General features: G+C 36.4%; 3 protein-coding genes across 3 annotated transcripts; all 3 read left to right on the top strand.

Annotated features, from left to right (window-relative positions):
- The first annotated feature begins 275 nt into the window (after positions 1-275).
- LOC113691619 (uncharacterized) lies at positions 276-2,559 on the top strand. Its single transcript, XM_027209844.2, has 4 exons — positions 276-838; positions 990-1,042; positions 1,565-1,632; positions 1,791-2,559. The coding sequence occupies exons 1-4, from the start codon at positions 554-556 to the stop codon at positions 2,408-2,410; spliced, it is 1,026 nt and encodes a 341-aa protein (XP_027065645.2). The 5' UTR covers positions 276-553; the 3' UTR covers positions 2,411-2,559.
- Positions 2,560-12,489: 9,930 nt separating this feature from the next.
- On the top strand, positions 12,490-14,625 carry LOC140009531 (peroxidase A2-like). Its single transcript, XM_072055358.1, has 4 exons — positions 12,490-12,740; positions 12,859-13,050; positions 13,674-13,839; positions 13,930-14,625. Exons 1-4 carry the CDS (start codon positions 12,519-12,521, stop codon positions 14,340-14,342), a joined length of 993 nt encoding a protein of 330 aa, XP_071911459.1. The 5' UTR covers positions 12,490-12,518; the 3' UTR covers positions 14,343-14,625.
- Positions 14,626-18,700: 4,075 nt separating this feature from the next.
- On the top strand, positions 18,701-20,281 carry LOC140009530 (uncharacterized). Its single transcript, XM_072055357.1, has one exon. The coding sequence runs from the start codon at positions 18,848-18,850 to the stop codon at positions 20,096-20,098; it is 1,251 nt and encodes a 416-aa protein (XP_071911458.1). The 5' UTR covers positions 18,701-18,847; the 3' UTR covers positions 20,099-20,281.
- The last annotated feature ends 3,430 nt before the right edge of the window (positions 20,282-23,711 follow it).

The raw sequence follows: 23,711 nt of genomic DNA, 5'->3' as shown, positions 1-23,711 counted from the left end.
TTCACTTTCAATTCAAAATAATTTTTAAACTGAATGACGACTCTAAACTACATCGAGAAAGAACATGTTAGAAAAAAAAAAGAATATTGGACCGAATACAAAATTCTAATTACATTACAGCACGTAAAAACAAGATCATGCTGAATATAAAAATACTACAAGAGTCTAAATTGAAACTATTTGAAAACCTGTGGGTCTAAATTGCAATTTTCCGTTTTTCGATAATGTTGTGCAATGCTACGTTATATCTATCCTTGTGTGTGGTCTTGTAGTGTGTTGGGTGGTGCAACAAATAAAAGTTAGAGAGAGAAAACAAATAGAGATTAGTGTTGGAGAGACATAGGGAGCTTGTTTGTGAGATTTTGATATTAAGCCAACAAATTTGTTTTCAGTAGTAATTTAAGAGTTCTTGTTCTCTTTTATTGCTCCCTGTCCTAAAAGATCAGTACCTGAAAATTCCATTCTTGTTATAGTTAGTCTTCCTCCTCCTTGTCTTTCTCTCATCAAAATCGTTTCCCCTTTTGAGTCTTTAATCGTTCATGCTTACAAAACCATGAGGATCAGGAAACGTTTTCCTCCCTCAGCATCAATCTCTTCAGCTGCCCCGTCAGATCCCCAGCTCAACCGGTCACCGGTGGTGCAACCACTCATACAAGTAAATCCCCATCAGAATCTTCATATGGTGCAAGAAGAGGCAAAGCACAACAATCCCAAAAATCCCGATCCTCAAAATCAGCCCTTCCAGCAACCAAATAGTCAAGCAATCACGACCACAAATGAAAATCCCACATGGGATTTTCTCAACAGCGGTGTTGATGAAGAGAAGTTGAAGCAAAAGGTGAGTTTGATCAATATCATGAATAGGGTGCAGTGAAATTTCAGTGGGGTTTTTAGCAAGGGTAAATAAATCTGCATCAAGAAATGTTGCTTCAGGTGCAAACACGATGCGTGGATGGTATATATGCTGAATCTGCTTTATTTTTCTGCAGGAAATTGAAGGGAAGGAGATTAAAGATGAGAGGTGTAGCTGTAATGATACAAGGTAAGAATAAAAAAGAAAAGTTACTCAACGTTGTTTCACTTCTTTCATGAACTCTTGTAGTAAAAAGGTGAAAAAGAGAGAGGAGAGACTCATAGCTTGATTTAACCCTTACCTCCTTGAGAAAAAAGAAAAGAAAAGAAAAGAAATTATACTCACTACTGTAAGTGGAAGCACTGTTACGAGTGTTTTTTATGCAGACCATCAGCTTTGGCTAGCCACCATTGCTTCCCATCCCATCGCCATCTAATCTAATCTAATCTATCTCTCTATTCTCTATTTACTGCTATACTTTTTTTTTTTTTTACTTATTTCTGTGAATAGGAAAAACAAAAGGGCAAAAGAATGCCCCATGTGGTGCATGTATATTAGCATAAAATACTGGTCCCCCAGCCACAATTATCACTCATTCTTCTTCTATGGTTACACTATGGAGTTGCTCCGTTGTTTCTTGTTTGTTATTTTTGCGCTGAACATATTCTTCTTCTGTGGTTGTGGATCTTTTGGGATGTTGCTTGTATATAGGAAGGATAGCATTCAAGGAGAATTATCTACTACGCAGTTTCCTCTGCCATCATCTTCTTCTTCACCAGGTAAGTAAACCTTTTTGGCCATGACAAATCAAGAAAAATGCACCATTTCGTTAGCATGATCGTATAAGAATATTATGATCGCAAGCCCAAATCATCTTATCGTTGTTTCTTTTTATTGTTGTTATTTGCACATGCACTTGCACTATGTACATATATAGTTATTGAGAGATGGTGTGAAGGGGATAAAGTTGTTCCATTGAAGAAAAGAAAAGGGAGCTTTGAGACAATTAACATTGCAAGCAAAGAAACAACAAAGGCGAAAATGAAGTCGAAAACAAACAAGAAATGTTTGCTACAAAGTGGTGATGGACATGAAGGGATCAAGAAAACGATGTCTAGTGCTGGTGCAAAGAAGAGCAAGAGAGGCAGCGTTATCATGGAGGGTTCGCGGTGCAGTCGCGTTAACGGGCGAGGATGGAGGTGTTGCCAACAGACTCTTGTAGGTTATTCCTTGTGCGAGCATCATTTAGGTAAAGGAAGGCTAAGAAGCATGACTAGCGTTCGAAACAGTGCCATGACTAATCAGATTGGTGCAAATGAGAAGGATGAAATAACTGCACCACTGTCGAGTTTGCAAGAAAAAGAAGTGGTGAAATCTTTGTCAAGCAAGATTAATAGTAATGATTTTGATGATCAGGATGATGATGAGAAGAAGCCATTGGTGGGGGTAAAGAAAAGAATGAAGCTCGGTGCAGTTAAAGCTAGATCCATGAGCAGCCTCTTAGGCCAGACAGATACTAATATGGTAGTGGGATCTAATGGCAACAACCATATATAGTGACTAAATCATAAATGGTGAACATGAATATGCTCTATTTCATGAGAAAACTTTAATTTCGAAAGGTATGTTTGCTGGCTGCGGATGTTGATCAATTAGATCATGCAACTGTTAATACTTTCGTTTTAAGTGTTTTCCTTTCTGGTGTTTCCTTTTTTTCTCCCTAAGATTTGAATGTTCCTTTTTCTCGGCAGCCTATTTAGCTGAACAATCTAGTGTTGCCAGATTACAATGTCTCCAACACATCACTGAACTAATTCCAGAATTTGTAGATAATAGTGTATAATAATATTAACTTGGATAATGAATCCTAATTAATTAAACTTCAAAAGAAAATGAAAGATCTTAAATCAATGTCAACTTATTCTTTTGGTAATCTAGTTACAAATCTTTTCTGTGCGAGCGAGTTCCCAAGCTAATAGCATGCTGCACTTCCCTAATTCATATGTCACTGCCTGCATAACTTTGCCGTACACTGCTCTTCTGACAAAAAAAATAACCGGACAAGATTCTTCTAGGAAAATGACAATCTCAGTGAAACTTGACAAGATATTCTTTCAGAAAAAATGACTTAATTTTAGATGGGATTTAAGAACTTTGAACAAACTATTTGTCCTGCATATATGCTTATGACACGTCCACTTTGTAAAGAACTTTAATATAAGTTCCTATGATTGGCTTCCCCCAGAAAGAAAAAATGATTAGAAGTCCATCTGGTTGTAGAGTCTGAAAAAATAACTATTTAATTACCTCTTTAAGTGTTTTTGATCCATGGCTGCAATCAGTTTAGCGACTAGTAAATTGATATACTTTCATTCTCATGATTGGTTTCCTTGATCAGGTAACTTGATTAATAGGGTTTCCTTACATCAAGAAACACAATTTGTTTGTAAGATACTAAACGTTGTCTCAGTTAATGTGTACCACTTCTTCTCTGATTTATTAATGCTAATGCCATGCTTGTTTTTATCAAATATGTTATGTTCGTACCAAAAAAAAAAGGTGAATTTGTAGCAAACAAAAAAAAAAAAAAAACTAAAGCTGAAGTGAAATGTATTTAGGGAGGGGGAATAAACGCACGTACCAATACCAGAAAGTCCAAAAGGATTCAAGGAAGTTCAACAGAGAAAAAAATAAATTTACTTAGAAGACTACAAGCCCTGAAATTATGTAATGGTACTATTAACAAAAGGGAGAGCAACCTGTTGTCAGGTGGTCTCTCCAATAAATCAAAATGTCTTCCAAGATTAACTACCCATACAAAATTATTATTGTTTTTCTTTTTCTATTTAGTCCCCAAGAACATTAGATAAATAAGCACATAGAAAATGTGGGTAACTACACTATTAAAATTCTAGAGTTACCACTCAGTCCTTGAATTACATACACTTTCTTTGATTGAATGAAAAAAAAAAAAAAAAAAGCACAAAGAATGACATTGGGTTCACTTCTTATTGTGTGGCCTCTGGAACTAACTAAAAGAATCCAAAATTAATTATGTATTTAGTACTATAATATCTGATTACATATATAATGATTAAGAAAATTACAATATATATCTTCCTAAACATTTATTTCCATGCCAGAAAACACGTATAAATGTTGTAAATAAAATCTTTAATATGATTGTTGTCACTTGTGATGATATACCACCTCTATCTATCTATCCATCCGGTCAAAAAGTTATCGTATTTTTCTTTTTCAGTTTTAGGTAAAAAGTCATTGTCTTCACTACATGCATGCTAATCGGTTCATATATATGGTAATTTCACATGGTGCAAACGAGGGTGATATTTCACTGCGAAGAAACGCATCACCACTAATTCTCTCATCCAAGTAGTAGCTGAGAAGGCTTCTTCCCATTTGTTTGGATCCCTTGAATGAACCTTCTTAAGATGTTACATTAGCAGTTTGTAAATTCACAGATTCAGTTCCAAGAGGGGTGGAATGATTTGCTACTACATCAATTAGCATATTAGTACTATGCTATACATCTCTGATCTGATGGCCCATGATTCATGATCTGTCCGACCAGTCAATGACAACAATCTGGACTAAACTAATCATTTTCTTGCATCACCGTATACATGTATATATTCATCTTGAAGCAACACCTGATTGGAGATTTCCATTCTCCATTTACATTTTTTTCTCTTTGAATTTGGTTGTCCTGAAGTGACCTTCTCTGTAATGCTAGCTGTTGGGACGACGACCATTTTTATATTTTGTTTTCCTCGTTATTCTTATCAAAATCTTTGTTCTATTTAGTTTGGTCTGGGACAAAAAAAATAAAAAAAAATTTAACCACTTTACCAACTTTCCCTACAGCTAGCTGACTAATGATGACAGGAGGAATGTACTGTAAAGAGATCTATCTGCGTCCAAAAATCTATCATCAAATTAGACAAATGATAGTGGTTCGAGCTGCAGGTGTACAAATATATTACTTTTGCACATCATTTGGCTTGGTGATGGCAAAAGTAGGAAAAGAGAAGCTGGAATATGCATATTCGACGATATAATACATCTCAACTTTTTGGCACTTATATAAGTTTTACGCCACCAGCAAATGAAATGCCTGGACTTGGTAGGTCAAGAAGGAGGGGAAAAATAAAAAGCATATTAGGCATACTTTGTCAAACATCTATCTTGTTTTATTCTTAAAGACTGCCGGTCGAATGAATAGCAAAACAACCAAAATGGAAATGCTATATATCATCATCTCTGCAGATATTCAAGGATTCTAGCATACATCATGAAGTAGATTTATCAAGGCTGTACATCCATAGATCATGCTGCTAACCAAAAGTTTCGGATGGTTTTCATTGTATATCATGATGGAAATAGACTGTATTCTTCTGCAATTGCAGAACAAACAGGCCCTCATAATTTTCTTTGCATGGTCATGATATTCTGGTACGTTCGAGTGTCTGCATGCACTGCAGAGATTCGTAGCCTTAAATGTTTATCAAGCACTTCTAGCTAGCTAGTTAGGATCATGGCATTTCATGCTGGCTGGCTGAAGATTAAGATTTGCTGGTCCCTTACCAATTACGATGAGGATTAATTCCTCAACATCAAGTCAATCTCATATTGTTATTCACAAGCCTATAATGGCTTCGATACCTTCCTTGTTCATCCTTCGATCGTGTCGTGCTTTCAACACTTCACCACCCGATTTTCAGTTTCTCATTTTGCACCTAAGCCCAATCCCAGATCTATATTATCTTCCTCTTCGTCAAAATTGGTTTTCCGCGCATCAATCTTGAATTACAGCGTTAGTCTGCAATAGTTTGCTCTCCTTTTGTTTAGTCGTTGTTGTTGATGAACTTGGTATATAAGAAAGTACAGAAAACTATTAACACGAAAGTTTACACGAGCAAATGGGAAAGGAAGGTGATCTGCTGAAATGTGTGTAACACTGTTCTTAAAGTTTTAATTGCCTCTGCTATAACAAGAAGATAGTTTGCTTTTGAATTGTAACAATTTACTCATAAGATACGGTAAGAGGAGAAAAAATAGACTGCAAAATCTAATTTTTCTCACTTAGAATGATGAATTTCAAAGTTAATTGGTCTGTTTGAAACTTGTTCATCTATTAAAAACAAAAAACTATATTTTCGTAAAAGGTACAAACGATTAGAAATTGTCTGAACCGATTAAGATAACCTTTTGCAACAAAATAACTACTTAATTAGAAGCATGCAAAGTTGTCGAACTGAATTGGAACATTTCTGATGATTAACAAAGATCCGGCCCCGATCCACTTGAGCATGAAACCAGATCCAGGGCATCACCCCATTATGTGATCCGAGTCCGATCCTTGGTTCCCATGAGATTATCCATCAAGTCTTCATTTGTATATTTCATGACGAACCATATCCCAAAAGCTAGATTCCTTCCATCGCAAGAGCTACACTGCATAAAAACATTTTTAATTGCCGGAACCATGATTACACATTCCGGCCCGTTGTCTTTTTTCCCCTGCACATATTTGCTCGTTGCCATGACCGAAGGCAGTTTATAGATAGATTAAAGAAATGCTACAACAAAGAGATACCAAAGTTTGCTTCAAAATCAATCCAGAAAGCTGTATCTATCTATTTGCTGAAATCCAACTCAGCTCCCTAGCTAAGAAGCCTAAAAGAAGTTGAGTGTCCACAAGACATCCACGAGGAAGGCAACTAGATAACAGCAAGAAAAATTCAATTGGACGCTACTAGAGAAAAGACATGATGCAGGTTCACGTTCACCAATAGAATTGGAGGTGAGTGATTGAGTTCGAGAGGATTTGGAACGCAGAACAGAAGGAAAAGTATATTGAAATCTACTCCCATTGACAAATAAGACCATTCTTTGAGTGTTTGTTAAACGAGATGAATCAAGAAAGATATGCTGTGTAAGAATAACTTGATCAAAACAATCGTCGGTACATACCATGATCTCTATGGTGACAATATTCCCCTTTACTGCACTGCTGCATAGGTAACTGGAAGGTACGCAGTATGGTTGCATCTCTGAGCCTAAATGTGTAAACAAATTAATAAATAATCAAATAAATCAGAGCCCAGAACGTACCCAATGGAAAATACTTCACGTAATTTATTAAAGAGTAAAAATTTCTCGGTGAGCATATGTGTTTTCTTTATAAAATATGCTTGACTTTTCTCTTGGCGTTCGGCACACAAAAGTAAACGGACGTAAAGTTAATGTTCAGAGCCTAATAAGAATTGATGGGATAGTTAGTGTTCAAAAATTTCTAAAAATGTTCTCTGTATCACCTCAATTTTAGCAGATGTTCCCCTAGGGACTGTATCACCTCAATTTTAGCCCTATTAATTGGTATAGTAATTTAAGTATCGTTGGTTTATGCTCCCTCTGTTCCATTTTAATGGTTTTATTTTTCTTTCTCATTCGTTCCAAATTATAATCCACTTTTTCAATTAAAAAATATAGTTAGTTAACTTTTAACTTCTCTAAAATATCCTTATTTATTTATTGTACTTTGTTATCCATGAATATAACTTATCTTATTCAATAATTGTTTTGACTCAGGCCTTGAATGGTGCAACTTTCTGTCAGTATTATTTTTGTAATTAATGTAAATATATAATGTTTAGTCATACTCATAATATTAATAATATAAGAGTATTTAGAAAGATAATAGATTAGATTTAACCTTTCAATAAAATTAATTAATTTTTCTTAAACTATATGAGAAAAAAATCCAAACTATCTATAAATTTGTCGATGATGTTGGCTTTAGTACTTAATTTTAGTTTCCACCATGGCACAAGCAAACGAAACTACGATAGGCTATCGTAACAGAAAGAAGCTAAACCAGGTCATGTTGTTGTTCGAATCTTCGTGGGTTGAGGTCAGCACTTCAGCAGTCCACGTGGTTGACGAAAACTCCACCTGCATACGGACTTTTGGAGATTGACCGGCCACCGGGAATCAGGTCGTCAACAACTTAGGGCAATAATTCTGCGACGAAATGGCGTACTTAAAAGGGCCTAAACTCTTTTGTGATGGGTTTGTCTTCTGGTTTGGGCATTAAGCCTGTCCACTATGAAGACTTCACTTCAATAGAGAAAGAGTTCAATTTTAGGCCCATTTTAATGGATGAGAAACCGTAGTTGTTAATAGGGCTGTCCCCGAGTCGGTTTTGGATCAAAATCTGGCCCAAATCTGGTAAATTTTTCCGAATATGAGTTGAAAAATAATTTCGGTACCTGGACCCGTATCCGTTTACTCTAACAAAAAAGCGGATCGAATACGGAATATGAGATTCCGACCCGAATCTGAACAATACATTAATAATTATAAAATATAAATATTTCTAAATACATTCTTTTATTAAATTAACAAAAGTATTCTTTTACCAAATTAACCAAATTACCCTTATCTCAGATGAAGTATCTAAGAATTAGGATTTTGAAAAGGCAAACTTGTTTGACAAAAAATGTATTCATCACAAGTTGCATATAAGTGCTTTTTGCTAAATATCCTAGGATCATGTTGGGCCTTTTTGCTAACATGGGTCAAAATTTGATAATTGAATCAATTAAATGACATTGAATTTGTTAGGCACTAAATTTGTTAGGCAAAACTTGCTCTAAACAATAACTGATAAGTTATATGCGATATATATTCAAACGTATCAAATTTACTATTTAACAATTCAATAATTTAATAGATTCATATTTCAATTTTCAATTTTCAATTTTCAATTTTATCAAACGCATCCTTAAACTTGCCTATTGTGTTTTTCCAAATAAAAATAGTGTTGCTAATTAGTGTTCGTTGCGCATTGGTTAAAAGAGACCCTTACTTCTCTCTACCCTCAACTTACTCTCTACTCTTCTTCCTAGATCTTGGTCCTAAGCCATAGTCTCCCTTCCTCTTCCTTTGTTCTCACTTCCTATTCCCTTGTTCTTATTTTGATTTAATAAAGTCTCTCCTAGAGTATCCTAATGAGAGTTTTCTTCTCTTTCAAGCTATCCTGGTGAGAGTTCTTCTCTCCTAAGCTGTTTTAGTGAGAGTTTTGTTTAGTTTTTATTCTTTTTGTTTTTTATTTTCTCAGATCTAAGAATTTCTTCATATCTATATGTTGGATCTAAAATTTCTGGGGTCTTCTCATCAGATCTCAATATCAGTTTTGAACTTGAACCAGTTGGATACCAGATCTGAGGGAATAGACATGCACAGATATCTATGGAGCGGTTCATTCAATTGGTTAGATTTGATGATTGGTGATTCACAGTGTAAACTTTTATATTTTGTATCTCTGTTAAATCTTATGATTTTTCAGATCAAATATATATGTGACATGTTCAATGTATTTTCTGCCATTAGTGTAGATTACTTTGTCAAGCAAATCGTGTTGAACGATTTCCAACTAGATGATTAATAATATTGACTTATGTTTTATAAATAAAAAAAAAAGAGTGACCTTTACTAACTTTGAGTAAAAATCAAGTTAATTTGAGCAAATGCAGGCACGGAAACAATAAATATGGATGTCTATTAAGTTTGTTGTTGAATGATGAGTGCCGGTTTTAGTAGTTATTTTGCGGCTGGAATCTTCCTATGGCATACAAGGAAGACTTCTACTAAATTGTAATGGTTGAATTAGTAAAATATTGAATAAAAGGGGATTCGATTTCGAGTGCTATCTAATTAATTAATTACAATCTGAGATACATCCCCACATACAAATTTTAAATCTCTCCAAGTTGAACGACAATCATAAACAATACTAATAGCGCTTTCAATACGTTAGTTTTTGTGAAATGAAACTATATATATGGAAGTAGTGAGCTTTTTCTTTTCCGTTTCACACGCAACTAATAGCGCTTTCAATACGTTAGTTTTTGTGAACTGAAACTATGGAAGCAGTGAGGTTTTTCTTTTCCATTTCACACGCAACGCTAAGGCTTCCAAAAGCCAACCAATCCCCCTCTTTTATCTGCTTTTACCACCAGGGAAAGGATGGACCATCTTCCCCAAGGTCACTGGAGTTCGTCATTTTTTTTATCCTTTTCCCAGTTAAAAATTGTCTTGTTTGGACTGAAGTTTTTCGTAGAAAAACTTTTATATTTTTCGTGACTACATTTTTAAAATATTTTTTTTATTTCATATATATCAAATCAGCATAATATATTTTTCTATAAAAAATCGAAAGAAATGGCAATCCAAACATGAAAGGATCCATTGTTTTAATTAGCCTCTCAAGATACCAAGCCCTAAATTTCTGCCCTCCAACTTCTAATAATAGCGAGATTTTCCTCTAGATTTAGTCGTCACATAAATATCTTACATCTGACGAGATATTATATACATGGAACAGATGTCTTAATCTACTCTCGTAAAAAAAATTTCACTGATAAGTATATAAAAGGCCAAGTCACTAGATATACAGCTTGAAATGTCAAGTGGACTAGTCTTGCATGACAAGTCCTTCCTGCAAGTGTCTTATACAGCCAACTGCAGAGTCTAAAAAGAATTATTTCAGGGTTGAAACTTTGAAATCCAGTGGTATAGATTATTGATCAAGGCCTGCCAAATTCCGAACCTGCCCCACTCAAAATTGAAAGATCCTTAATTAAACCATAGAGTCAGTAAATGGTTGACAGTTTAACCGAAGATTATGGATTCCATATAAACAACTAGCATCCTTAGTCAATCAGTGACTATATTTTCAAAGATTGCAGTGAATCACCATCAACAACTCTCACCAACTACTTTCAATCATAAGCACAATGCACGCTTAATTGGAATGAGAAAGTGCCCGACCCTTGAAAGATTAACTGGGATTTCAGCACGCAAAAATTAGCTGAGTAAAGATGATAGCATTTACTTGCTGCTGGCATGGTTAGTTCCCTACTTGAGTGGCCTTAGTTCAGACTGCTGAAACAGGACCATAGCTGGAGATTGAGAATCCCAGAACAAGCATAATTCACCAGCCCTTGCGTAGGTTTCGACTTCTTCGCTATGATCTTCCCCGGTTATAAAGGCCACTTTCTTGAATCTAAAATCTAATTACAGCGTTGCATTGATGCGGCACTCGGGTAGTAACTTTACTCTTTATTTCAAAAGTAGAGAACTAATAAGTACTCCAAAAATCCTGAAAAATATCAATATATGCTATGAAACCTTATACCTAGCCGGGCTATTGGACGTAAAAGCAGAGTAGACTTGCCTCATTCCCGCACGGCAACAAAAGAAAACATTGCTGATAAGAAGCTGTTGTTGTTAAGGAAAATGCATGGTAACTTCAACCGTAATTCGAATAACAAGTGCAATTAAATTGTTGCAGTTAGAACAAAAACAGTACTAGAGGTTCACCTGTGATCAGTTACAAGATTAAGTGCATAATTTGTCTGCAGTCCCGTTTGATGAATTACTCGATTGATTAGCCCTACACTATCTCCTATAATACCCTTCAGAACTTGTTTAATCTCAAATGATTAGATGCCTAAAAAATGAAAGACTGGAAACTATGAGACTCTGGTGCTTTCCTCCCATATAATTGCACATAGCGGAGTTTAACCTTGTGTTAGTTCATGTGTTGTGTTTTTTAATATCAAAACGAGCACCAAATGAGGTGATTAGAACATGAAGGAATGTCGTTTGGGATGACAAAAGTTTTAAGATCGGATTTCTTGGTACCTAAGGTTAGATTTGCAATTAGAAGCAGACAGCATTTCACTATTTTTAGTCCATGAAGCAATCAATGTGTTCTGTGTTTTATGAACGAGTACGCGTTGTTTAGCAAGGAATCTTTTAAAATTCAAAGGAATGACCGACAACGTATTTGTCTTTGATAGCAAAGATTTCAAGGGAATTATTTTGTTAATGTGGTGATCTTTTACTGGCGCCAGCCCCCACCCTAAGTTAACTCCAACACAGATTAAAGCTGGTAACAACTCGAATGGAAATTTCCTGTTTGACTTGGTGGTTATGGTTTGCATTCCCACATCAGCCATCAATCATTCTTCCCAGCTAAGCTACCATCCTCATTCCTTACCCTGATTAGTCAATCATTTTGTGTCCATTTTTCCTTTGAATTGGTGGAGTTGTTTCACATACTTGAGGCAATATGACACTGAAATGTCAGTACCGAGTTAACCTTGAAGTTGGATTACCATGTATTGTATGCCTAGACAAAGGAAAAGAGTTTAGGTGGGAAAGAGTACGTTTAATTTGCTACTCGCCCTAGTTGTTAAATCGAATTATGACCAAATTTCTGCTGCCGAATAGTAATAATTCATGTTTTACATAGTACCTTATGAATGAAGATTGTATACTCAAAAAAAAAAAAAAAAATGCACCAAGACCAATTCTCCTTCCCCAAAGGCTGGACGCGGTGAAGCATCCAAGAAATGACCTACAATTCTTTTGTTGACTATGATGCTTAACACTAACAGAAAGATAAAGAGAGTAATTTTTTTTTTTTTTTTTTTGCCATATCTGTACCAAAGTCATTTTCTATCCAGGGGACAAAAAGAACAGGATTGTTTTCCTATATAATGCGTAGATCCCGAGTCACTAATGGCACAAGGCAAATTTACATTGTTTGCTTGCTTCCAGTCAAAAGAACGAAATGAAAACACTTTCTCTTCCGTCTCTCTTTGTACTAATCAGCTTTTTCCTAGGTGCAATTCAGCTGCATGTATCGAATGCTCAGTTGAATGCAACATTTTACTCAAACACATGTCCAAATGTATCTGCCATTGTCCAAAATGTCATACAACAGGCTTTGCAGTCTGATCCGCGTATTGGTGCAAGCCTCATTCGACTTCATTTCCACGATTGCTTTGTTGATGTACCTTTTTTTTTTTTTTTTACTCTTATAGAAGTTTCTTTAAAAAAAATTAAGAACAGTAAACTGGTTTTTATCATTTCAATCGATTAATCTTCTGAGAACTGTTTGTTGTCATCAGGGATGTGATGGTTCGATTTTACTGGATAACAACGGAACTTTAAGAAGTGAGAAAGATGCAGCTCCCAATACCAACTCTGCTCGCGGTTTTGATGTTGTTGACAAGATAAAGACTGCTGTTGAAAATTCTTGTCCTGGTATTGTCTCTTGTGCAGATATTCTGGCACTTGCTGCTGAATCATCTGTCTCTCTGGTATGCCAACATTAAAGAACTTTTCATTCAATCTTGTAATTTTATTTTTTGTTCCCTTTTTTTGTCCCATTTTTCCCAACAAGTCTTAATCCTAATGCTTGCAAGCAAAAAAGCTACTGGCAAGGAGGCACCCCTGAAGTGTTAAAAGAACTTCTATCCAACTCCCACCAGCCTTCTGCTCTAGGATTGGTTTCACGCTAAGCAGATAATTGGTCTCTGAACAAATAAAGATAATACTGAACATAAAGTAGACACTTCAGGCTCAATATGTTCCATGTCAAACTCCATTTTTCACCTATACGTGGGACAAATTGAGCACCAGAGTTTTAAACTCTCAGCGTCAAATTTGCATTTTGTACTGTCAAGATTTACAGGTTCAGGATTGGCAATTTGCAGATATTTTTCTCTTCTGATTCTGTATTGTAGAAGTGATTCCATGTCATTATAGACTGATGGTGGGATCCTTGCTCAATAGTATACGAGATTCAAAAAGTTACTCAATTGTATTACCCAGTGGACCAAAAAAAAAAAAAAAGAATCAATCTGGGAATGAACACTGTTTATAATAATCAGCTTGAAAGGAAACTTGAACTAAAACATATACTTTTCTTTGGATTGTACAGTCAGGAGGACCTTCATGGAATGTGCTACTGGGAAGGAGGGACAGCAAGACAGCAAATCAAGCAGGAGCCAATACCTCTATTCCCGCTCCCTTTGAAAGCTTAAGCAACATTACTGCAAAGTTTACCGCTGTTGGACTCAACATAAATGATCTTGTAGCATTGTCTGGTAATTTGCACGCTAAATAAGATCCCATAATCATAAAGATTTACTCAAGCATATGAGTTTCCTAACTTCCTGTGAATAAAATCTTGTTAGGGGCTCACACATTTGGACGAGCTCAATGTCGATTATTCAGCAGTCGACTTTACAACTTCAGTGGATCTGGCAATCCTGATCCATCACTAAACACAACATACTTGGCTACCTTGCGCCAGATATGCCCACAGAATGGGAGCACTACTGCTTTGGCCAATCTTGATTTTACCACACCTAATACATTCGACAATAACTATTTCTCTAACCTCCAAACCAATCAAGGCCTGCTTCAATCAGATCAAGAGCTGTTCTCCACTCCAGGTGCTGCAACGATTTCCATAGTGAACACTTTCAGTAGTAATCAGAATGCATTCTTCCAAAGCTTTGCGCAATCCATGATCAATATGGGGAATATTAGTCCTTTAACAGGTACTAATGGAGAGATCAGGTCGGATTGTAAGAAGGTTAATTGATGGAATCTAAGAAAGCTTCTGCAGAACAGTTCAAGATACTCCACTTTACAAGCTGGCTCCCAGAATTGTAAAACTTGAAACTTGGTACCCAAGAGAAGAAAAAAGACGTTCTAAACAGTAAGTTTTTGGTATTTTCGATTCTTTCCAATCCATAAAGATGTTGAATTCTTGTACTACTACTAGATACCATTGCAATTTTTGGCCCAATTGGGCATGTGAAACTTTGCAATAGTCAAGCCTGAAATATGATTACCCTTCTATTTTTTTTTTGTTTTTCACCTTACACCAGTGATTGGTCTTCGTTGAGCTTTCAAAAGTTGCAAACAGAAGTTTCTTTCCTTCAAAGATGCCAACAGCAAAGCAGTACAAAGTTTTTTTTTTTTTTTGGGAAATTAGAAACACTTTTATTGATCTCAGCAGTAAAGTTTTGTACACATGGGTAATCACCCTTCAATCATACTACCATTTACGTATCATATACACTAGTATCTCTCCTCTATTCTGACAAACACTTCCAATCCAACCACCATTCCATCACAAGCTCCCAATTTTGTCGTGTGCGTGGAAAACCTGACCAACTACTAGTTACATAACATACTGCTTCAACGATAGTTTTTAGAAGTCCAGAAACGTCGACAGGCTTTGATTGAAAAATTGCCTCATTTCTAAGCCTCCAGATTTGGTACATAGTCGCAGCTTGAGGCAGCCTCCTCAATTGGTCAGCAAAGGAATTAGATCTCCAATGATTTGCAGGCCAATTAAGCTCCTCTTCCCACATATAAGCCCCTCGAAATACCAGACACATATGCTGTACTTTATCCCATAGTGGTTTGGTTACACAACAATTGAAAAACAAATGATTCATGCTCACTTCCTCTCCGTTGCAAAGCCCACACAAACTGGATAGCAAAGGCACTCCCTACTTTGCAATCTATCTCTGGTAGATAGCTTCCTTTTACACAGCATCCACAAGATAAAAGCATACTGGGAACATATCCTTTTCCCCAAACCAACTTTGCCCACACCATCTTCTCCCTCGAACCACATAACACCTTCACGACAGATTCTGTATTGAACTCACCAGATGTACCTCCTTCCCATACAACCTGATCCTCAAATTCCATCGAGGGGACAAAACAGTCAGGTGCAGCTTCTTTTAATCTCTTCACTTCTGCCGTTTCTTGTCTTTTTAATGGCCATTTCCACGGGAAGAGGGGCAGGAACAGTTGCTTTCTTGCCCATTCATGGCCAAGATTTGACAAAAAAAAATTATATGGTCCAGATCTCATTTTGTACTTCGTTTTTAATAACATGTGTGGGATTCACAAAATTTTGTTCTAAAATTACACGTTATTGAAAGTGAGTTACATCATATGCAAACAGAGTTACATCGAATACAAAATACACAAAACTTTCAAAAACGATTACAGAGTGCAAACACCACGTACAAAATGCACGTAACCTTCAACAACCGTTCCTGCCCTGGTCCATTTCGACTTTCCATCCGCTATGATTTCTGATTCCGGAGCAGATGGTTTACAGCAGAGACTATAGAGAAGGCTACCTGTAAAATTTTTGTACAATGGCCCAATGGGGTGCCATGTGTCAAACCAGAAATTTGTTCCAATTCCATTCCCCACAATGTGCCTAATGTAAGGTTGGGTCAACTCTCTAATCTTCAAAATTTTCCTCCATATGCATCATATGGTATTTTATATGGCAAAGAAGAATATAAGCTATTGACTATTGAGTCACCGGAGCAATTGAAAGGTGAGCCTTTACAGTTTACAAACGAGGCCAAACGAAAGTAGAAGGCAAGTTCAATTCAAGCACTTCAAATACTTTTGCGACCAATATAGGACTGGATTTATTCATTAACACCTTTCAATAAGTGGGGTGGAATTTGGTCAATCTTATAAACAAATAACCTAAAAAAATGAAGGAAAAAATAAGGGTATTGTTTCTTCAAAGAAGGGCGGAAGAAGGGAAGGGCGTAATTTCCATACCAAAAACATGCACCAATCAAAGTCCTTAGAATCAATCTTTTGCCATTTTGCCCTTTGGATATTTAGGTTTAACATCCCTCATCAATTTGCGAGACAATTCTGATGTTGCCCCTCCAATGCATATACAGCCAAAGGTACTTTGGCACTTGATTGGACAATCAACGTTGCAATTATGCCACATGTTCAACAATTGTCAATTGAGGAGGAAACGTGAAAGGATGAATCTTTGAGTCTGTCGGTATCATGATTTGTTTACTCAATCTAGCAAAGATTGATTCCTATAGGCTCTAATTTTTTTTTTTTATGTGTTTTTGCTTGCGTGATTAGGATCGTTACTACCGACTTAAGCTCTAAGTCAAAGCCGGGCTCTTTTACGGTCACAGATCTAAGGTCCAATTACAACCCTCCTAATGCATTAGATTTCCAATCCTGCTCGTCCTACAACTAGAATTAAATGGACAGAAACCGCCCAGCTTTAACTCAGTGGACACCAAAAAGGAATTAAATCTCTGTTTGGATTATAAGTTGGAGGTTTGATCCTCATTTACAGTGAAAAAGATTTTAAAAAAATGTCAAAACATTCTTTTGATCTAATTTAGTCTAGAATATGATACATTAGATTATAGAAATGTGTTGCGGCAAAAAAAATCTAGAATTAAATGGCTACAAACTACATTGCATGAACAAAAGGATAAAATTAACTAGTATCAACAAAATCTTCATCACTAATTGCATTACAAGAATGACTATATATTTGTTGTATCGAATAATGTGTCTAATAGAGATTTTTCCTTTTTCTTTTTTTCTTTTTTGAGCAATGTGATGGATAGAGTTGGAATAGCTTCGCCTTGATCTGGTTGAGCTTATCTGAGCTAAAGCTTCATTCCTTATCCAGACCACCCCCAGGAAAAAAAAAAAAAAAAGGAAGAAGAAGCTTCATTCCTTATCTGTCATGACATAATATTTAAGTCCAATTTATGCTCATTGGGCACAGAATGTATGGTTAGCAATTATCCGTTTACTAACACCTTCAAGCAATGTTCAACGACTAGTGATTTCTTTCGTAACTCTTGTGCATATAATATACACAAATAAAGATTCAACATCAAATATTCGACATAACTCACCTCGATAAGAAAGCTCTAAAAACAACTACAGTAGTATAACAGTTTTATTATCTATATTCTATCCAAAATCTGTGACTGTCACTTTCGAGTGATTTCCTCTAGAAGTTTCACGTCAGTTAAAAATTTCCCTCCTTCCCATCTCTTAGACTAGATTAGAGTATATTATACAAATGTTATCGTTAAAATTAACCACTACCAACTCAAGCGCATTATTTAAGCTGATTACGCGCGGTTAGCATGATCTAGCCTTGAAATGTATGAGCCTTTTGTCCTCTTAGACTATTTTTGAGTTTTGACAACACCCCCCCCCCCCCCCCGCTCCCACCAAAACCAAAGACAACAACAACAACACAAAAAAGCTCAAATAATTAAACACATAAGGTGGGAAAGTTTTAAAAAAAATAAAAAAAAAAGAACGAAGAGGATAGCGGAAAAAAAATAAAAAAAAAAGGCAAAGGTGGGGGACCAATCACACACATACTAAGTGGGTCCATATCTCACTTGAATGCTGACATGGCACGATTACAACCCCAAACATTGGTGAAGATTGGAAGACACCCAACAATACTGTACACAGCCTATGCAGCTGATTCCCTCCCCTCTCTCTCTCTCTTGCCCTCTTGTTTCTGAGCTGTGTCCTATTCAATCACACAAAATCTCATCACAAAACACACACACACACACACTCACACACAAGCAGACCAGATCCCTGTTCGCAGTCAATATGGAAACCCCACTCCATTTTCACTCAAACTGTAAGCTTTAAGCTTCTTCAGCTCATCATCATATCCCTTCACAAGGTCCTTCTCTCTCTCTCTCTCTCTCTCTCTATTCTGTGTCTATACAATTTTTTTTTGGTTTTTATATCCTTATTTGGTAAACCCTGAATTGGGTTTTTTTTTTTGCTTTTAATTTTTGGACTGCTTGTAATGAAGTGGTTAATTTAATTTGTCTGTGTTAGATTAGCGAAAATTGTTTCTGAGGTCAGAATCTTTTACCCCTCTTTTGTCTGACAAATATTAGGGTTTTGACCCACCAAAAAAAAAGAATAGATTTTTCCTTGAGTTGACTGGCAGATATTACTGAAAGGATTTTTGGTTTTATATTTTCTGGCTAAATTGTGTTAGGATTTGACCAGAAAGTTTCTGAGGCCATTTAATCAAAATTTTGAGAGTTTTTGCATTACATTTTGTCGACATTTATCTGAATTTTCCCTTGTAAGATCAAATAAAGTTAGGGTTTTGGGTGAATTAGCTAGAAGAAGATGGTTGATGATTTTTTGGTTTAGGGCAAAGAGTTGGGATTTTGATTTCGTTGAGTTTGAGCTGAGAAAGAAAGGATTTTTTTTTTTGGGGGGATTGTTAAATTTGTGATGGGAGACGGGATGAATCTTGACCTCAATTTGGGGCCTATTGATCATTCTAGCGAAAATACTGAGCCCAGGTCGGGATCGTTTCCTGACGAGACCATGAATTTGGAGGACTGGTTAGGTGATGGTCCTCTTAATAGGGCTATAGAACCATTTAGGCAGAGAAGACGGTGGCGGTCGGTTTGGAGACAACTACAAGTGCCACTTGAAACAAGGGACATTGCTATGGAGCTAATTGGTGGGAGTGGATTACAAGCTGGTGAGGGTAGTGTTGCAGCAGAGGATGCACCGGTGGATGTGGTTAAAACGTGTGAGAACAATAATGTGTTCTTGGAAGATGAGGCTTTGGGAAAGAAGGATGATGATGAAAAGGGCAATAGCGAAGCAGGAAGCTTTTTTGATTGCAATGTATGCTTGGACCTGGCCAAGGACCCTGTTGTGACTTGTTGCGGTCACTTGTTTTGTTGGCCTTGCCTCTATAGGTGGTTACATGTTCACTCAGATGCCAAGGAGTGTCCAGTTTGTAAAGGGGAAGTGACCATGAAAACTGTTACCCCAATCTATGGCCGGGGAAAGAATGCCCGACAGTTAGAGGATGATTCAAATCTGAAAATCCCTCTGAGGCCCCAAGCACGACGTGTTGAGAGCTTCAGACAATCTCTACAGAGGACTGCTTTTACTGTTCCTATGGAGGAAATGATTCGGCGTCTTACCAGTAGGTATGATTTGTATCAGGTTCATTCCCACAATGCTGATGCTTCACGGGACTCACCTGAAAGAAGCCATTCGCTGCTCAACAGGATCCTGACATCAAGAGGAATGCGCAGAGAGCAGAATAATGTAATATCACCAGATGATGTAGTTGACTTTACACAGAGCAGTCCTACCAATTCAGAGGTGGGGGAAGCCGGACGAATTTCGTCACTCTTGCTTCGTAGATCACATCCAAATCAAGCTGCTATCTCTCATCTGACATCCACCTTGAGTTCTACAGAAAGGTTAGTTGAATCCTACTTCCGTAACAATCCCGTTGATAGGACTCAGGAGCAAACTTTGCCAGTGGATGATAGAGATTCTATCTCAAGCATCGCTGCTGTCATACAGTCGGAGAGTCAGACAGTAGATACTGCAGTTGAAATAGATTCCACAGTTTCACTCTCCACTTCATCTTCCAGAAGAAGGAATGATGCTTCAAGAATTTCAGACGTGGACAGTGGAGATTCACGTCCCCATAGGAGGAGAAGATTGGGTTGATTTGTGCTTCTCCTCTTTACTGTTGACTATCATTCTCTCTGCTAAATGTCAAGTCATGGTTTGAAAACGGGAAGTGCCTCTATGTTACTACATATCGGCTTGTTCCTGAGAATTCTTGCCTGTCTTCTTTTTCATTCAGAAGAAGAAACAATGCATCAAGACTTTCCAAATCTTGATACTGGAGATCCACTTGCGTTAGGAGTAGAAGTTTGAATTGATTTGATCTCCTCAGCTTCACTTTCATATTGCGCTGCTGCTCCTCCTCAGTTTCGAGTCACCTTTTATCTACATCAAAATGCCTTCAAATAAATATAATAGTAGTATTTTCTGGAAAATATTAAGCTTTGCTCTTAGCATTGGTAGCGATGAGGTACCTACAGAAACTTTGAAAAGTTTTGGTGTTTAGGATTCCTGGTCGATGACCTTGTTGCAGTAATCTGATTATTATGTGGTTTCAATTTGTACATGTTTGTAGCAAATTATATGAAGATACAGACCAATTGATAATCATCTGTTAAGATCTTTCCAGGTATCAATGCATGTATGCTATAAAGTTTGAAAATCCTCATTTCTTCTTTAGTGGGGAATAGGGCACCGGGTTGTTTCCTCATTAATAACTACACTATGGTGTCATTTGTGTGTGTTAATGGGTGTCTGCGTCGCATGAAGAGCACCCCTTTTGGCATCTATTTCTCAAACTTTGCTTGAGGTTTGGCCTCTCCTACAATATAGATGCATTCTTTGGGAATTGTGATTCAGGCACAAGAGTCAAATTAAGTGCATTTATTGTGAAAATCTAGTTGTCTTTCCCTTAGCTTCAATTTGTTATTCAGCTAGTAAATAGTAATCCTGCCTGCCAATTGGGGTGGTGGCTTAGTATATGCTATATATGGGTTCTTATTAGTAGTATCTAAATTGGAGGTTGTCAGATATGAGTATCCTGACATTTTTTTGAGGTTTGGGGGGTGGGAGGGATTGAACCTAGCCCTGCCTTTTCTCTCTTCCTTTGCATGTGGAAGCTGCAAGGAACTGGGGACAAACAATAACATAAACAAAATGCATCTCTTCCAAATTGATTCAATCACAATTTGTGTGGGAATATGATAAGGGGAAAGGAAAGATTCCGTGGCAAAACTTGTTTGGATTTCAACTTGGTCCCAAAGCCTCTGTCATTTGGCCAGGACATAATTAACTCTTGAATGAGCTATGACCTTGCAGTAAAACACCGCCGTGGCATGATTTGGGTTATGTGAAATGATAAAGCGTTAAATGCTGTTAGGGTGATTGGACTGATCTTGACCAAATTCGGACACTTGTCCAAGGACTGGAAGAGGAACGCCTAAGAATTAGGTGGACTAGACCCAGGGACCAACTATGGCTCTCCCTGTAAAAGTACTTCGACATGGGAACGTATAATTTCGTGTACGTTGTTCGCAATTCTTTTCTTATCTTTTTTTTTATAAATCACATGTATCCGCGTTTGTCTTATCGTCTGCGATGCGGGGAAGCTCTTCTAACATGATCATTTCTATTTTCATGAGTTTCGAATCCAAGAATAATTCATAATTGAAGGATGCAAGTTCGTAGTCATTTCTATTTCTATGAGTTTCGAATCCAAAAGAGTTTCGAATTCCTACCAATTACATAAGCATATGTTGATATTCGTGATTTCATGAAATTATACATGCCGTGTCCTTGAAACTTAATCCATAGAGACATCACATTAGCTAAAATGTCATGAAGTTTGTAGTTCAACTTTTAAACCATCCATTTTTCTCCTACCCCTCCAAGGTTTGGATTCTTTTTTAAACAAAAAAAAAAAAGAAAGTAAATAAATGGAAATAAAATAAGTAAATAAGAGCGCTCTGTAATTCAAGTTGGTTCTACACAGGAGAGATTATCAGGCGCTCTGTCCATGGGCCATTTTAGTATTTAAGAACTAGCAATTCCGGCACATCCACATAGTGAAAATCAATTCACCAATTAAGCATGATTAAAAAGAACATAAGCAAAATACATTTCTAGAAGTTCGACTTCTACTACTTTTCTATGTTGTAAATTGTGATGTTATTGTTAGCTTAAAACCCTTTTACAGAATTTGCAGATTGATTTCAAGGAAAGTAAAAAGATTTTTCCACTCAGAAGCTCACAAATCCCACTTAATGATTTCATGACTGCACAAAAATCAAATTATTTCCATTAAATTTACAGCTTAATTGCATGGAAGGTAGAAATTATAATTCTTTTATAGTTGAAAATAGTTGAGCAAATTAAAGTTAAATTGTCCGAAGATTCATTCATTTAGAGATCCCTTGTCCCTCGCCCTTTTTGATTATGAATTAAATCCCAAGATTTATCAAATTTATTCAATACCTTGTACGAAAGAAGAAACAACAAAGTTTTCTGACTTATTCACAATTTAGGCAGGAAACTCACTTCAAACACACAAATATAGTAAAAAAAAAAATTGTTTTATATACTCCCAACAAAATCCTTGGTTACTTTTGACTTTTCAGATGGCCACTAATATTTGAGTTCATTTTTTCGCTTTTTTCCCTACTTTTTTTCTCACGGAATTGGACTGACTCCCAACATTTTTATTTTTTATTTTTATCCACGGTAATAAGAAAGATAGAGCAAATTGCGATTGATGAGTGGACATTTGTACAGTTTATCTCTCTATTCTTATAGGGCACTATTTGTTAAAAAAAATTTATTACTTCACATCATAAATACTTTTTCTTCAATCAACTTCTTCGTCTCGTCAATCATATATATTTTGGATTAATTTTTTATATACTGCTAATGTATATATCATCATCATTGGATACGTAATAATTCATCTGAATTTAAAATTAAAATCCAAATTTTGCTCGTGTGTCTGCATCCAACCGTGATAGTGTATGCATTGTCAGTATATATAAAATTTACTCATATATTTTTATCACTGTCGTGAAAAGTGTAACAATATTGTGTTAAAAAAAGAAAAATTATCCGAATAATCTTCTGTCTAAATACACATTATTGTTATTTTCACAATTGTAAACACTTAATGCAAGTACTACCACACATGACATGATACAGCTACGTGGTTGCCGAAGATGTATAGTTGTTGCAACATCGTCTTCGCAATCGCAAGAGCCCGCTCTAGCATTGAAGACAATCATCATGTCAAGAAAACTTCTCCAACTTTGTCTTGGAACTGTTCCAACGTTCAACCAAGGAATCAAGACTGACTGAGTCAATATATATATTGGATGTAAATTCTGTGTCTTTTATGGAACGGGTACTGTAAACGTCAATCAAGGGTGCAGTCCGTAGAGGGGAACTATTCGGCAACTTCAAACTATATAATGATGCGGCATCTCCCGAATCTCAATACATAAACAAAAGTAGAATAAACATATTTATTAATCGGTCCTCTGTGGCAGAGATAGTATTTATTAGTTGAGGCGCATAATTGATGAGGACTTTTCTTTTCGTTAATCCAATCAAATACACACACAAAAAAAAAAATGCATTTTGATCTTTTTTTTTTGTGCCGTGTTAATCTTTTTCACTACTCTTTTGTCTTGCAACGACATTCTTCCTCTATAACAGATTTGATTTACTT

This window comes from Coffea arabica, chromosome 6e, assembly GCF_036785885.1.
Source record: "Coffea arabica cultivar ET-39 chromosome 6e, Coffea Arabica ET-39 HiFi, whole genome shotgun sequence".
Taxonomy (NCBI): domain Eukaryota; kingdom Viridiplantae; phylum Streptophyta; class Magnoliopsida; order Gentianales; family Rubiaceae; genus Coffea; species Coffea arabica.
Note: the sequence above shows the minus strand (reverse complement) of the source record. Positions and strands in the feature narration are given on the sequence as shown.

Excerpts from the sequence above, each read along its gene's own strand:
- LOC113691619 (XM_027209844.2), top strand. The coding sequence starts at position 554 with ATGAGGATCAGGAAACGTTTTCCTCCCTCAGCATCAATCTCTTCAGCT. Across the intron at positions 839-989 it reads AAGAGAAGTTGAAGCAAAAG|GAAATTGAAGGGAAGGAGAT; the intron begins GTGAGTTTGATC and ends ATTTTTCTGCAG. Across the intron at positions 1,043-1,564 it reads TGTAGCTGTAATGATACAAG|GAAGGATAGCATTCAAGGAG; the intron begins GTAAGAATAAAA and ends GCTTGTATATAG.
- LOC140009531 (XM_072055358.1), top strand. The coding sequence starts at position 12,519 with ATGAAAACACTTTCTCTTCCGTCTCTCTTTGTACTAATCAGCTTTTTC. Across the intron at positions 12,741-12,858 it reads TCCACGATTGCTTTGTTGAT|GGATGTGATGGTTCGATTTT; the intron begins GTACCTTTTTTT and ends TGTTGTCATCAG. Across the intron at positions 13,840-13,929 it reads TGATCTTGTAGCATTGTCTG|GGGCTCACACATTTGGACGA; the intron begins GTAATTTGCACG and ends AAATCTTGTTAG.
- LOC140009530 (XM_072055357.1), top strand. The coding sequence starts at position 18,848 with ATGGGAGACGGGATGAATCTTGACCTCAATTTGGGGCCTATTGATCAT.